This window comes from Hyaena hyaena, unplaced genomic scaffold (assembly GCF_003009895.1).
Source record: "Hyaena hyaena isolate Hyena2069 unplaced genomic scaffold, ASM300989v1 scaffold_1080, whole genome shotgun sequence".
Taxonomy (NCBI): Eukaryota; Metazoa; Chordata; class Mammalia; order Carnivora; family Hyaenidae; genus Hyaena; species Hyaena hyaena.
In genome coordinates this window covers 33231-47603 of record NW_024081704.1, presented here as the reverse complement: position 1 = coordinate 47603, position 14373 = coordinate 33231, and the positions used below count along the sequence as shown (strand labels likewise).

The 14373-nt window shown below is 43.1% G+C and overlaps 1 protein-coding gene across 1 annotated transcript in view; it reads left to right on the top strand.

Annotated features, from left to right (window-relative positions):
• The window catches only part of UPB1 (beta-ureidopropionase 1), a 30156-nt gene extending 27850 nt beyond the window's left edge, over positions 1–2306 (top strand). Inside the window, exon 10 of the mRNA XM_039222160.1 lies at positions 1344–2306. Within this exon, the coding sequence (XP_039078091.1) occupies positions 1344–1427 (84 nt within the window). The 3' untranslated portion in view covers positions 1428–2306. The remainder of the gene's footprint in view (positions 1–1343) is intronic.
• The last annotated feature ends 12067 nt before the right edge of the window (positions 2307–14373 follow it).

Sequence of the window (14373 nt, the reverse complement as noted above, 5' to 3'; positions counted from 1 at the left end):
CAGACCCTAATAAATTCTCCTCTTGTCTGATTTAGACTCTGGGCGCCTTCAAACAAATTAATCTCAATTTCATTTGTCCAGAGAATAGAGTGGATTGGCCTCTCTAATCCTTTTTTTCCTCTCCAGGCATTTGTACTTATCACAAGATAAATGTGGGTGTCTGGCTCTGCCTGTGGCCTGGCCCCACAGTCTAGGCCTTGATGGTAGAGGGAAATGGGTCATGAAAGAAATGGCAACTGTGCCCTCCTACCTCCACCCCTTCCCAGTCACCTTAAGCAAGTCCTTTCTGCTCCTGGGCCTTAGTATGCTCATTTGTAAAACAGAAGGCTTTACTGCAAGGTCTCAAGTAGCATTTGAGACCTAACATGCCTGACACCAGGAGTTATGGGAAGAGTATAAATGCCTGCCCTCCTGGAATGAGGAGCCATTCCATGGCAGCAATGGCCCAGGACCAGGGCCTCCCTGGAATACACCATCTCTTTCCAGATGCAAATGGAATTTGCTACATAAGTGTCCAGTAGTATTTCTACCAACTCAGAACCCATGCCAATGAATACATGCAAATGAATGTCCTCACAATCGAATGACTTTGCCCAGCTTATGTGGGAGGAACCAGCTCCCCACCATTTACCTGAGTGTGGGCCCTTGCGCATGTTCACCTCAGTTTCAGATCCCCATCAGACAAGCAAGGCATTGCCCACATAAAAGTCTCCTCTTTCCTGGGAAGGTCTTTCCTCTTCCTGGGAAGCTCAGATTAATGCTGGATTCCACACAATAAACAGAATGTTTTCTCATTAGTAACTTTTTAAATGCAAAAGCCCTCCCAAACTATGGTGATGGCTTTGGGGAGGAGAGAGGGAGGGTTTGCTGGGTAGGTTCTCTAGCCCTGCCACCACTCTCTCCCAGACCCAGAGCTAGGAGTCTAGTGTGCAAATCCTGCAAACTTCACTGCTGCCCAGGGACCTGGAGCAAGTCACTCCCCTCTCTGGCCTGTGGGCTGTTCTTCTGGGGTTCTGTAAGACTGCAAGACAGCCCTCTAGCCTTCTGCCTTGGGGCAGGCCACACCTTCCGGATGGACAGATCACAGAGGTCTTCCAGCAGGACGGGCTGGTGTGTGTGAGTACTTTCGGCATCTATCATCTTTGTTATAGCACCGGAATCAGTGCCGAGAGGTCACACAGGGGTTTTTTCTCTGTGTTATGTTACATAGTCTGAAACTATCCCCTCTACTGGCCTTCCAGACAAATTTCTGTCCCATGGCTGCCCTCTAGTGGCTAGAGGTGGTGGTGAGTAAATGAGGGGCATTTATAAAACTGGAATTTCTGCCTGTGTTCTGCTTTCAGATGACCGGCAGATATGAGATGTACGCTCGGGAGCTTGCCGAAGCCATCAAACCTAACTACAGCCCCAATATTGTGAAAGAGTAGCTGGATGTTAGCCCCTGCCTACCAAGGAGGACACCTCTGCCCCTAGCAGATCATCAAGTACAGTAGGCTTTTATACTTCCAAGTTCTCCCTGATGATGCCCTGATAACATTGCTGTCCAGATGGGTTTAAAAATGCCCAGGCAGGGAGGGTAGATTGAAGAGTGACTGCTTAATGAGTATGAGGCTTCCTTCCTGGGTGATGAAATGTTTTGGGGCTACACAGAGGTGATGGTTACACAACATCATGAGTGTACTAAATGCCACTGAATTGTATACTTTAAAATGATTAATTCTGTGTTATATGAATTTAACCTAATTTGAAAAAATCCCAGGCATTGATTGTGCAGGTTGATTTGCAGTTAGACACATGGGATACCCTAGTCCTAAGGTTCGTCATTTCCTCTGTTTAGACTGCTGGCAACCTGAGGGTCAAAGTGGGAGTTTATGTCCAAGTGAGAGAAGCCGAGGCTGATTCAGAGTTCTTGAGCTACTGGGTGGCTGTGGGCAGTCATTAGATGTGTCTACTTGGCCAGGCTGCTGTCTCCAGTTATTCAATCAGACACTAATCTGGTGTTGCTGTGAAGGTATCTTGTTGATGTGATTAAAGTCTATAACCAGTTAACTAAGCAAGTGAGATTATCCTAAATAATCCTGATAGGACTGATTCAGTCAGTCAGAAGGCCTTCAGAGGAGAGCTGAGGCTTCTCCGATGAAAAAGAAATTTCTGCCTGTGGACAGCAGCTCCCCCTCCCCCCCTCCCCAGGCCTGTTTGAGTACTTCCTGACAGCCTGCCTTACAGATTTCAGACTTGTCTGTCCAGCCCCCACAATCACGAACTCAAAGCTTTGCAATAAATATCTTTCAATATATATGCTACTATTTCTGCCTCTCTGGTTGGACCCTTACTGATATAAATTCTGGTATCAAAAGTGCTTCTAGAGAAACAGAATCTTCAGGACGAGTTTTCAGCATCGGTGCTAGGTTTCCTGGAATTCTTCTCTAATTTGGTTTATTTAAAGGCACTAATGACTCTATTTCCAATGGTAAAGAGGGCAATGGTTAGTCCATGGTGTGATGTAGCAATAGAGATTTATAGAAAGAGCAGGACATCAGTCTGCACCCAAGAGTCCCAGCCTGCCATTCCTAGTAACCTGTCCCATATGTGGATTTTAGGCTTGGCTAACCAGCCGCCATCAATTGCAAGTAGAAGGCAATTCCTTGCACTAAATGTCTTTATATGCATACATGCATATACATATAAATATATGTATACATATATATATACATATATATATATATATATCTGTATCCCCTGCTGATTCTTCATCTCTGATTGAGCACTGACTGCCTGACTTAAGTAGCAGATTTCTCACTTCTCTGCACGTTGGGTCCCACATCTGTGGGACCATATCCCCTCTCCTGCTTTATGTGACAGGAGAGTGGTGAGAGAAAGTCTAGATGGGTCAGGGAGCCTAGGTGGGCTCTGTTCCTTGTACCACATAGCAAGCGTCCCACCTGTGAGGTCTCAAACCTCCATAGCCAGCTACAGTGTTGGAGGTGGGAGTGGGGTCCTCTGGTTGTACCCTTACTGTGCCCAATCAGAGAAGGTAGCCTCATTCCTTCCCTGGCCCAGCAGCTGAATTGCATGAACTAACCCCATGTCAGGGCTGGAGTCCTTCTGGACAGCCACATGGGGTGAGAAAACCGCTTGCAACTGCCTGGCCATACCTCTGTGTTAACCCCCTTAACCTCTCTGAGCTGCAGGCTTTTCACCTCACATAAAAGCCCCCTTTGTATTTACTTTTCCATAGAATCTGGCCCTGCGGATACAATGAGCTTTTATGTCTGGTCTTCAGTGTCTAGAAACGTTGTGCCTGTGATTTCTAAAAGCAGTCAACCTAATACATAAGCCAGCTTAGATGACAAGTTGGTGTGTGGATGAAATAGGCACTAATACACCAGAAAGGATTTGATTATCCACACCTCTCATTGCCTAGAATCAAAATATTCAAGCCTGCCTTAGAGTAGATGGGCCCTGCATACATGGAGTCATTTGAGGGTTTAACTCATGCCTGGAACGTGTAGATACTCAACAAACGTTTGTTGGCTGAACCTAGGGTAGGTTTTGTTTCCATGTGATCATTGCTGATGCCACAGGAGAGAAGTTGCAATGGTGCAGTGTACAGGGCCTGCGGTAGATGGGTGAAGCCGTCTGACCCTCTGAGCCTTGGTTTTCTCACCTCTAAGATGAGAGGTGACAGGGCTTACGGCTTTCTGGGGCCTCCCTAGCTCTTCAGACAGCATTCCTATAAGCTCATGGCTTTATTGCTAGAATCTGGGGTAACAGGGGAGAGTGGCTTCAAGACACAGTGTGTCCTACAGGAAAAAAGGTGAAGACATTCTCTAGGATAGACCACATGTTAGGCCACAAAACAAGTCATAATAAATCATATAAAGTATCTTTTTCAATCACAGTGGAATTAAACTAGAAATAAGTAGCAGAAGGAAAATTCAAAAATATGTGAAAATTAAACCACACATTCTTGAACACCCAATGGATCAAAAAAATCACAAAGGAAATTAGGAAATGTTTTGAAACAAGTGAAAACAAAACCAAAACATACCAAAACTTATAGTACGCAATAAAAGCAGGGCTAGAGGGAAATTTATAGCTGTAAGCACTTATATTTAAAAAAGAAGGGGAGCGCCTGGCTGGCTCAAGTCCGTAGAGCATGCAACTCTTGATCTCAGGGTTGTGAATTCAAGCACCACGTTGGGCATAGAGTTTACTTAAAAAATAAATAAATTAATTAAATAAATAAAATAGGGCCACCTGGGTCACTCAGTTGGTTAAGTGTCTGATTCTTAATTACAGCTCAGGTCATGATCTCACAGTTTGTGAGTTCGAGCCCCACGTTGAGCTTTGTGCTGATGGTGTGGAGCCTGTTTGGAATTCTCTCTCTCTCACTCTGTCTCTCCCTCTTTCGCCCTCTCTCTCTCTCTCAAAATAAATAAACTTAAAATTTTTAAAACAAAAATTGAGAAGGATTTCAAATCAACTACCAAATTTTATATCTTAAGGAACTAGAAAAAGAAGAGCAAACTAAACCCAAGGTAACCGTAAAGAAGAAATACTTAAGATTAGAGCAGAGAGAAATAAAATAGAGACTAGAAAAACAATAGAGACTATCAATGAAGCCAAAGGTTGATTTTTTTTAAAGAATCAACAAAATTGGGGCACCTGGGAGGCTCAGTCAGTTGAGCAGCTGACTTTGGCTCAAGTCATGATCTAATGGTTGCGGGTTCAAACCCCACGTTGGGCTCTGTGCTGACAGCTCAGAGCCTGGAGCCTGCCTCAGATTCTGTGTTTCCGTCTCTGTCCCTTCCCCACTCGTGCTCTGTCTCTCTCTGTCTCGCAAAAAAGAAATAAATGTAAAAAAAAACCTTTTTAAAAATGATCAACAAAATTGACAAAGCCTTAGCTTGACTGACTAAGAAAAAAAAAGATTCAAATTACTAACCTCAGAAATGAAAGTGGGGGGGGGCGCCTGGGTGGCTTAGTCAGTTAAGCATCTGACTTTCACTTAGGTCATGATCTCGTGGTTCGTGGGTTCGAGCCCCGTGTCAGGCTCTGTGCTGACTGCCAGCTCAGAGCCTGGAGTCTATTTCGGAGTCTGTATCTCCCTCTCTCTCTGACCCTCCCCTGCTCATGCTGTCTCTCTCTCCTAGAAATAAATTAAAAAAATATATTAAAAAAAAAATAAATGAAAGTGGGGATATTACTACTGATTGTACAGAAATAAAAAGCATCATAAGAGAGTACTATGAACAGTGTGTTATAGGAGGTCATCAAGAGCATGTGATTGCTGGTTGACCCATGAGCTGGACCCCCTTCCCCTCCTCTTCCTCCCTTCCTTGGAATATACGTTCTGCCCACTCTTACAACACTAGGAGCTACTTCAAGGACACAGCTTGAGAGAGTAATATTTTTTTTCTAGTCAATTGACAAATATAAAAATTCTAACATTGTAAAAGAACTAATTATGACCGACAGAGACAAAGATGAACAAGATGGGCAAGATACCTATTCTTATGGAGCTTGCTTTCTTTCTTTTTTTTTTTTTTTTTTTTTGAGTCATGCATTATTTGGGGGGGGTTGAATGTTTAATTTTTTTTAATATATTTATTTAATTAGTTAATTTTTAAATTTACATCCAAATTAGTTAGCATATAGCACAATAATGATTTCAGGAGTAGAGTCTAGTGATTTATACCCTACATAGAACAGTCAGTGCTCATCCCAACAAGTGTCCTTCTTAATGTCCATCACCCATTTAACCCATCCCCCCACCCTCCCTTCCAGCAATGCTCAGTTTGTTCTCTATATTTAAGAGTCTCTTACATTTTGTCCCCCTCCCTGTTTTTACATTATTTTTGCTTCCCTTTCCTTATGTTCATCTGTTTTGTATCTTAAATCCCACATATGAGTGAAGTCATATGGTATTTGTATTTCTCTGACTAACTTTGCTTAGCATAATACATTCTAGTTCCATCCACGCTGTTGCAAATGGCAAGATTCATTTTTTTTTATTGTTGAGTATTATTCCATTGTATATATACACCATCTCTTCTTTACCCATTCATCAGTCAATGGACATTTAGGATCTTTCCATACTTTGGTCAGTAGCACTGCTATAAACATTGGGGTGCATGAGCCCCTTCAAAACAACATACCTGTCTCTGTATCTTTGGATAAATACTACTAGTGCAATTGCTGGAGCATAGGATAGTTCTATGTTTCATTTTTTGAGGAAACCCCGTACTATTTTCCAGAGTGGCTGCACCTGTTTGCATTCCCACCAGCAGTTCAAAAGTGTTCCTCTTTCTCTGCATCCTCATCAACATCTATTGTTGACTGAGTTGTTAATTTTCGCCATTCTGACAGGTGTGAAATGGTATCTCATTGTGGTTTTGATTTGTATTTCTCTGATGATGAGAGATGTTGGGCATTTTTTTCATGTGTCTGTTAGCCATCTGCATGTCTTCTTTGGAAAAGTGTCTATTCATGTCTTTTGCCCATGTCTTCACTGGATTACTTGTTTTTTGAGTGTTGAGTTTGATAAGTTCTTTATAGATTTTTGGATCCTAACCCTTTATCTGGTTTGTCGTTTGTAAATTTCTTCTCCCATTCTGTCGGTTGCCTTTTAGTTTTGCTGATTGTTTCCCTCACTGTGCAGAAGCTTTTCATCCTGATGAGGTCCCAGTAGTTCACTTTTGGTTTTGTTTTCCTTGCCTCCAGAGATGTGTTGAGTAAGAAGTTGCTGTGGCCAAGGTCAAAGATGTTTTTGCCTGGTTTCTCCTCTAGGATTTTGATGGCTTCCTGTCTTATGTTTAGGTCTTTCATCCATTTTGAGTTTATTTTTGAGGATGGTGTAAGAAAATGGTCCAGGTTCATTCTTCTCCATGTCGCTGTCCACTTTTCCCAACACCATTTGCTGAAGAAGCTGTCTTTTTTCCATTGGATGTTCTTTCCTACTTTGTCAAATATTAGTTGGTCATGTGTTTGTGGGTCCATTTCTGGGTTCTCTATTCTGTTCCTTTGATCTGTGGCTCTGTTTTTGTGCCAGTACCACATTGTCTGGATGACTACAGTTTTATAATACATCTTGAAGTCCAGAATTGTAATGTCCTGCTTTGGTTTTCTTTTTCAAGATTGCTTTGGGTATTCGGGATCTTTTCTGGTTCCATACAAATTTTAGGATTATTTGTTCTAGCTCTGTAAAGAATGCCGGTGTTATTCTGATAGAGATTTATTGAATGTGTAGATTGGTTTGGGTAATATCAACATTTTAACAATATTTGTTCTTCCAATCCATGAGCATGGAATGTTTTTCCATTTTTTGTGTGTCTTCTTCCATTTCTTTCATGTATAGGTTTTTCACCTCTTTAGTTAGGTTTATTCCTAGGTATTTCATTGTTAACCTGACAACTTAGCCAACCTCAGTCTCTTGGATGCTAGCAAAAGACACAGCACTCCTCAGAGGCAAAGGAGTCTTTAGTACAGCAGTAACAGCAGCCAGAGTACCAGCACTGTGTTTCAGCAGTTCCCTGAGCCCCAGCTCCCCCAGGACGAGACAAAAGAGGGCCAAGCAACATGCAGTGAGTTACATTAAGAAGAGAAAGTGAAAGAGGGAGAAGAGCTTAGAAAATTTGGATCTTTTTTACTGGAAGGTAAAATATGCCTGCCCTTAAAGACACATCTGATACAGAACAATTATTCAAAATATACAAAGAATTCTTAAAACTCTACAATTAGAAAACAACTTGATTTTTAAAAATAGGCCAAAGACCTTAACAGACACCTCACTGAAGAAGATATACAGATGGCAAATAAGCATATGAAAAAATGCTCCACATCTTACAGCATCAGAGAAATGCATATCAAAACAATGACGCATCATTACATGTCCATTAGAATATCCAAAATCCAGAACACTAACACCACCAAATGCTGGTGAGGATGTAGAACAGCAGGAACTCTCATTCATTGCTAGTGGAATACAAAATGCTACAGCCACACTGGAAGACAGTTTGATAGTTTCTTACAAAGTGAAACATACTTTTACCATACAATCTAGCAATTGTGCTCTTTGTTATTTACACAAAGGAGTTAAAAACTTACATTCACATAAAAACTTACCTATAGATGTTTGGATGTTTATATATTTTTTAAATTTTTTTATTTATTTCTAGGAGAGAGAGAGAGAGACAGCGTGAGCAGGAGAGGGTCAGAGAGAGGGAGATACAGACTCTGAAGCAGGCTCCAGGCTCCGAGCTGGCAGTCAGCACAGAGCCCGACGCGGGGCTCGAACCCACGAACCGCGAGATCATGACCTAAGGGAAAGTCGGACGCTTAACCGACTAAGCCACCCAGGCACCCCGATGTTTGGATGTTTATAGCAGCTTTCTTCACAACTGCCAACTCTTGGAAGCAACCAAGTCTTTCAGCAGGTGAATGGATAAATACACTGTGGTACATCAAAACAATGAAATATTATTCAATGTTGTAAAGACATGAGCTATCAAGCCATGAAAAGATACATAGGAAACTTAAATACATATTTCTAAGTGAAAGAAGCCAATCTGAAAAGGCTACATACTGTATGGTTCCAAATAAATGGTATTCTGGAAGAAGGAAAACTATGGAGATAATAAAAAGATCACCAGTTTCTAGGGGCAGATAGAAGGGTGAAGATATGACTATCCAAAACATGGAGAATTTTTTGAGCAGTGAAAATACTCTGTATGATATTACAATGATGGATAAAGGCAGTATACTTTTTTCTAAACTCACAAAATGTTTAATAGTGAACAACAGTGAACCCTAAGGTTAACTATGGACTCTGGGTGATTATGATGTAGATTCAATGTAGGTTCTCCCTTAATTAAAAAAAAAAGTACCATTCTGGTGACTGATTTTGATAATGGGGGAGGCTATGCATGTATAGGGACAAGGGTAAATGAGAAATTTTTATACCTTTCTTTTAATTTTGCTATAAACCTAAAACTGCACCAAAAAATAAAATCTTAATTAAAAGAAAAAAAAAATGCCTGCCCTTCATCTAAAGGCAGACACTATCTCTGTCTACCAAGGTTGCAAGAACACCTGCATTTTGTTCCAGAGGGAGACTTAGCTCTATCTGCTAAGGCTGTTGGCCCTACAAACATCCTTGAAAAGACAGTTCAGGACAAAGACATTCATGGTGTTAGCTCACGAGTCTTGCAAACATTTGAGAAAAGTAAGAGACCTACAGCAATAGCTTCCAGCAATATCCATTTTTAATTTCTTTTTTTTTTTTTTTAATTTTTTTTTTTAATGTTTTATTTATTTCTAGGAGAGAGAGAGAGACAGCGTGAACAGGGGAGGGTCAGAGAGAGAGGGAGTCACAGACCGAAACAGGCTCCAGGCTCTGAGCTGGCAGTCAGCACAGAGCCCGACGCGGGGCTCGAACCCACGAACCGCGAGATCATGACCTGAGCGAAAGTCGGACGCTTAACCGACTAAGCCACCCGGGCGCCCCCATTTTTAATTTCTTCATCATCTTGACTTCTGGCAGTTTCCCTATGAATGACCCTCTATCAGTCACTCTGATTAATTTGACCGACAGGATGGACCAAATCAGTTCCATTGTCTCATGGGATTTCATTAATTTTATCCACAGAACTTCAAGGAGCAGAATGAGCCCAACCTGAAAATTAACCTCACTTCTACCTCCCAGGGTCCTCACCCCAACAGCTTGGACAAACCGCATGAACCATGAAGGTCTACCTTAGAAAGCCAAATGGGTTTCTCAAATATTGACCTTTCTACTTGGGTTAGATTATTAATCCAGGTATGGCAGGATATATTAGATACTATCCAATCTCTACCTTGGCCCACAAGGAGAAATCTAGGCAAGTCTATTACTTATACCAACACTGGTCGGAAATGCCCTCCAGGGCCAAGGGGGTGACAGTGATCACTTCTGCTAACATCAAGGATAAATATTGCATCACTTCTTGTAATCAGATGACTACCATCATGGGGATATCTGCCCACAGAGTGCACATAAATAACAAGTCAGTTACTAGTCCAGGAAGCTCCTCTGAGTAACTAGGGCTAGCCTCATTTTAGTGAGATCTTCACAGTTGTCTGTGGGCTAAGTGATCTATTCCTGGTATTTGCTTAAACAATTGAATGGATCAAAGACCTAAATGTAACAGCTAACACTATAAAATTCTTAAAAGAAAACAGGAAGAAATCTTCATGACATTGGATTTGGCAGTGATTTCATGGATTATGGCCCATGACCAGTGTGAAGAAGCAAAACACTGTTTTGGGGGAGGTTGGCAAGTTAACGTCTGGCTTCCATACAAGTACAGTCATCAGGGCACCCATGGTATCCTTAGAAAGAAAGTGTTCTCCATAAGTTTTGGGGCCCCCCAGGTGGGACCTACATCAGTCAGGGCACAAGTTGATACCATCTCCAGTGTGGCCTCCTGACCAGGTAGACCTTTGGTTTTCCAGTTAGTTTGAATAATTGAATCTAATTCTTGTATTTGGAAGGACTGTCTGAAGGTAGTCAGTCCAATCTCTCCTGTTTGCCCATTTCACCAGCTGGGTGACACTTGTCTTCTCCATAGAATGGCTGAACGAGGTCTGTGGGGACAGGGATTGGAAAGACATCTGGTGGGATTGCAGCTGTTTTCCCTGGGAGATGCAGGAGCCATGGCTATCCCCTGTGTTGTTTCTAATGGCCTTCTGGTAAGGTTAATAGGAATGGTGATCAAACTGTGGTCAAAGCCATCTGGTTGGGCAAAAGGTAAACCCCTGCAATGAGTTATATTTAATGTGCTTGCAAAAGCTTGGGAGTGTTACACCAGGGCATATTTCATAACGAAGGCTTCAGAGGCAGTTATGAAAGACAAAGATCATTAATGATTAATGCTCCCCCTACCTAGCTCCTAAAATCTAAGCTCTTTCCTATCTAGGTGCCAAAGTTGCCATTACTCCTCCAAAGTCAGTATAAATTCCAGTAGCTAAAACATCACCTTTTTTCCCCCCAGTTACCCCTTTCTCAAACCCTTAGACTTTTTTTTTGAAGGGTCAGGTGCAAGAGGAACAAGACATTGTTATAAAATGCACAGAGATCTGTTATTTTCCCAACTTCACCCCACATGGGCCACCGTAGGGCATCTTGGCAGGCAATGTAATCACCCAAGTGGTCATTGTCCTTATGATCTCTGACCATGTCAGTCCAACAGGAGAATCCAAGTGGCTGAACCAGAATCAAGTTTGAATCCCTAGGCCTCCCTTCAGCTGGGCTGTCACTTCAGAACGCGTGCCAAACAGGCTCACCTGGAGTTGCTCTTAGGAAAGAGAAAGAAGCAACACGCCAAGGAATCAAGTTTGAATCCCTCAATCCAGGGCTCCTGGGTGGCTTACCTGGTTAAGCATACGACTTCAACTTGGGTCATGATCTTGTGGTTTGTGGATTTGAGTCCTGCGTCGGGTTCTTGGCTGACAGCTCAGAGCCTGGAGCCTACTTCAGATTCTGTGTCTCCCTCTCTCTCTTCCCCTCCCCTGCTCATGCTCTGTTTCTGTCTCTCAAAAATAAACATTAAAAAAAAATGTTTTAATCCCCTCCAAACTGTTCCATGAGAGAGAGTGGACCAGGAGGGAGTGAGGGAGGCAGACTCAGAAAACTTTATATATATATATTAATGTTTATTTATTTTTGAGACAGAGAGCAAGAGCGAGAGCAGGAGAGTGGCAGAGAGACACAGAATCGGAAACAGGCTCCAGGCCCCTCACTGTCAGCACAGAGCCCAATGTGGGGCTTGTACTCACAAACTGTGAGATCATGACTGAGCCAAAGTCAGACGCTTTGACAGAGCCACCCAGGTGCTCCAAACCCTTTTTTTTTTTTAAATACTTTTTTATTTATTTCTAGGAGAGAGAGAGAGAGAGACAGCGTGAGCAGGGGAGGGTCAGAGAGAGAGGGAATCACAGACCGAAACAGGCTCCAGGCTCTGAGCTGGCAGTCAGCACAGAGCCCGACGCGGGGCTCGAACCCACGAACCGTGAGATCGTGACCTAAGTGAAAGTCGGACGCTTAACCGACTAAGCCACCCAGGTACCCCTCCAAACCCTTTTTTTAAAGTACATTTATCTAGGGGCACCTGGGTGGCTTAGTCGGTTAAGCGTCCGACTTTCACTTAGGTCACGATCTCACGGTTCGTGGGTTCGAGCCCCGCGTCGGGCTCTGTGCTGACTGCCAGCTCAGAGCCTGGAGCCTGTTTCGGTCTGTGATTCCCTCTCTCTCTGACCCTCCCCTGCTCACGCTGTCTCTCTCTCTCTCTCTCCTAGAAATAAGTAAAACATTAAAAAAATTCCTTTAAAGAAAATAAAGTACATTTATTTATTTTGAGAGAGAGAGCACAAGGGAGGGACAGAGAGATAAGGAAAGAGAGAATCCCAAGCAGGCCCTGAGCTGTCAGGACAGAGCTTGACTTGGGGGCTCCATCCCACAAATCGTGATATCATGACCTGATTCGAAATCAAGAGTAAGGCACTTAACTGACCGAGCATCTCAGGCACCCTTACTCAGAAACCTTTTTGAGCTGATTCTTTTTTTTTCAATGCTTTTATTTATTTTTGAGAGTGAGAGCGAGAGAGAGCATGAGCAGGGGAGGAACAGAGAGATACAGTGACACAGAATTTGAAGCAGGCTCCAGGCTCTGAGCTGTCAGCACAGAGCCCAACGCAGGGCTTGAACCCACAAATCATGAGGTCATGACCTGGGCGGAGATGAGACTCTTAACCAACAGAGCCACCCAGGCGCCCAATTGAGTTGATTCTTTAGGCATTCCAGTGTTGGATGGGGTTATCATTCTTATTAGCTACCTTCATCAGCATTGCAAACCCAACTGGAGCCAGTAAGAGCCTGAATACTCTTCAGTACTTCTTCTAAGGCTTTCTATAGGAATTTGTCTCATGGGAATCTCTCTGGGAGGGCCAGAGCTTTTTTTCAGCAGGCAGAACCAACTACCAAAAATCCTCTGGGACCTTTTACCATGGTCTCCTAGAGGAGTTAAGGCTGGCATGAGAGAATGCAGGAAGGGCTGAGCAGATAGGCGGCCCAATTGTGCCATTCCTCCTTGGCAAGCACTACGTGCTCCAATCCCTCATTGCTCAAGCAAACCAGCCAAGGTTCCAATGATCCACCTGCTTTCTTCCCACAGCTGTTTTGAATTTCCTACCCTTCACACTTCATGTAGATGTGCATCTTATTAATGGTTGTTTGAAAGGGGTCATAACCAGAGCACCTGCATGGCTCAGTTGGTTGAGTGGCTGACTCTTGTTTTCAGTTCAGGTCATGATCTTGTGGTTTGTGAGTTTGAGCCCCACGTGGGGCTGTGGGCTGACAGCACGGAGCCTGCTTGAGGTTCTCTCTCTCTCTCCCCCTCCACTGTTCCTCCCCCAATCACACAAGCGCACGTGCTCTCTCTCTCAAAATAAATAAATAAACTTAAAAAGAAAAAAGGAAGGGGTCACAACCATCTGTGCACCCACGAGAGAACTTACTACTAGTGGTCACAATGGGGAAGACATGAAGCTGACCACTAGATAGCGCAGGATGCCTCCTACCCACTGAGAGTTAGCAATGACCACAGCACCATCCAGGTAACTGTCTTTGAACTTACTTGCAGGGACTAAGCCTACAGCCCCCTCCCCAATTCTTCATTAACATGCAATAGAGTGAAGGACTATTAATCACCTGATCACTATACAAGTTGTCAATAAGTTTTGCTACTGATTCTCATGGACTTCCCATTAATTGGCCTGCGAGGCCCTCATTATTTTTCTTCCTGAAAACCATGTCTTTGTGAGTACCCCCTTGTTGCCAGGACCCTTAAGAACCATGAAGCACTTATTTTCAATTGGCCTGTCAGAGTTTTCATGGATGCTAGTAGAAGACAACATTCCTGGATCAGAGAAAAGTACAGTTTATTATAGCAATGGCAGTGGCCAAAGTACAGCATTTTCTTGTAAATTTTCCAAGCCCCAGGACTAGGGACTCTTGCACCTGCAGTGGGTTATGTTACAGGAGAAGAACTCTGAGTTTGAAGAACCCAAATCTTTTATAATGGGCAATATATCTCCCTGTCTTCAGCTCTGAGGGGAGACACTATCATGTCTTCCAAGGCTACTTGTTATATGAACATTCCTGAAAAGGTAGTTCAGAATGAAGGTAGCCAAGGCCTCTGCTCATGAGATGTGTGCAGAAATGTTCCCACTCATCCTTGTAGCAATGAGTGTCTCCTTAGTTCTACATGACGTCAAAGGTTCAAATGCAACCTCCCCCTAAATGGTGACTTCTGGCTCTGACAAGTACAGGAAAGC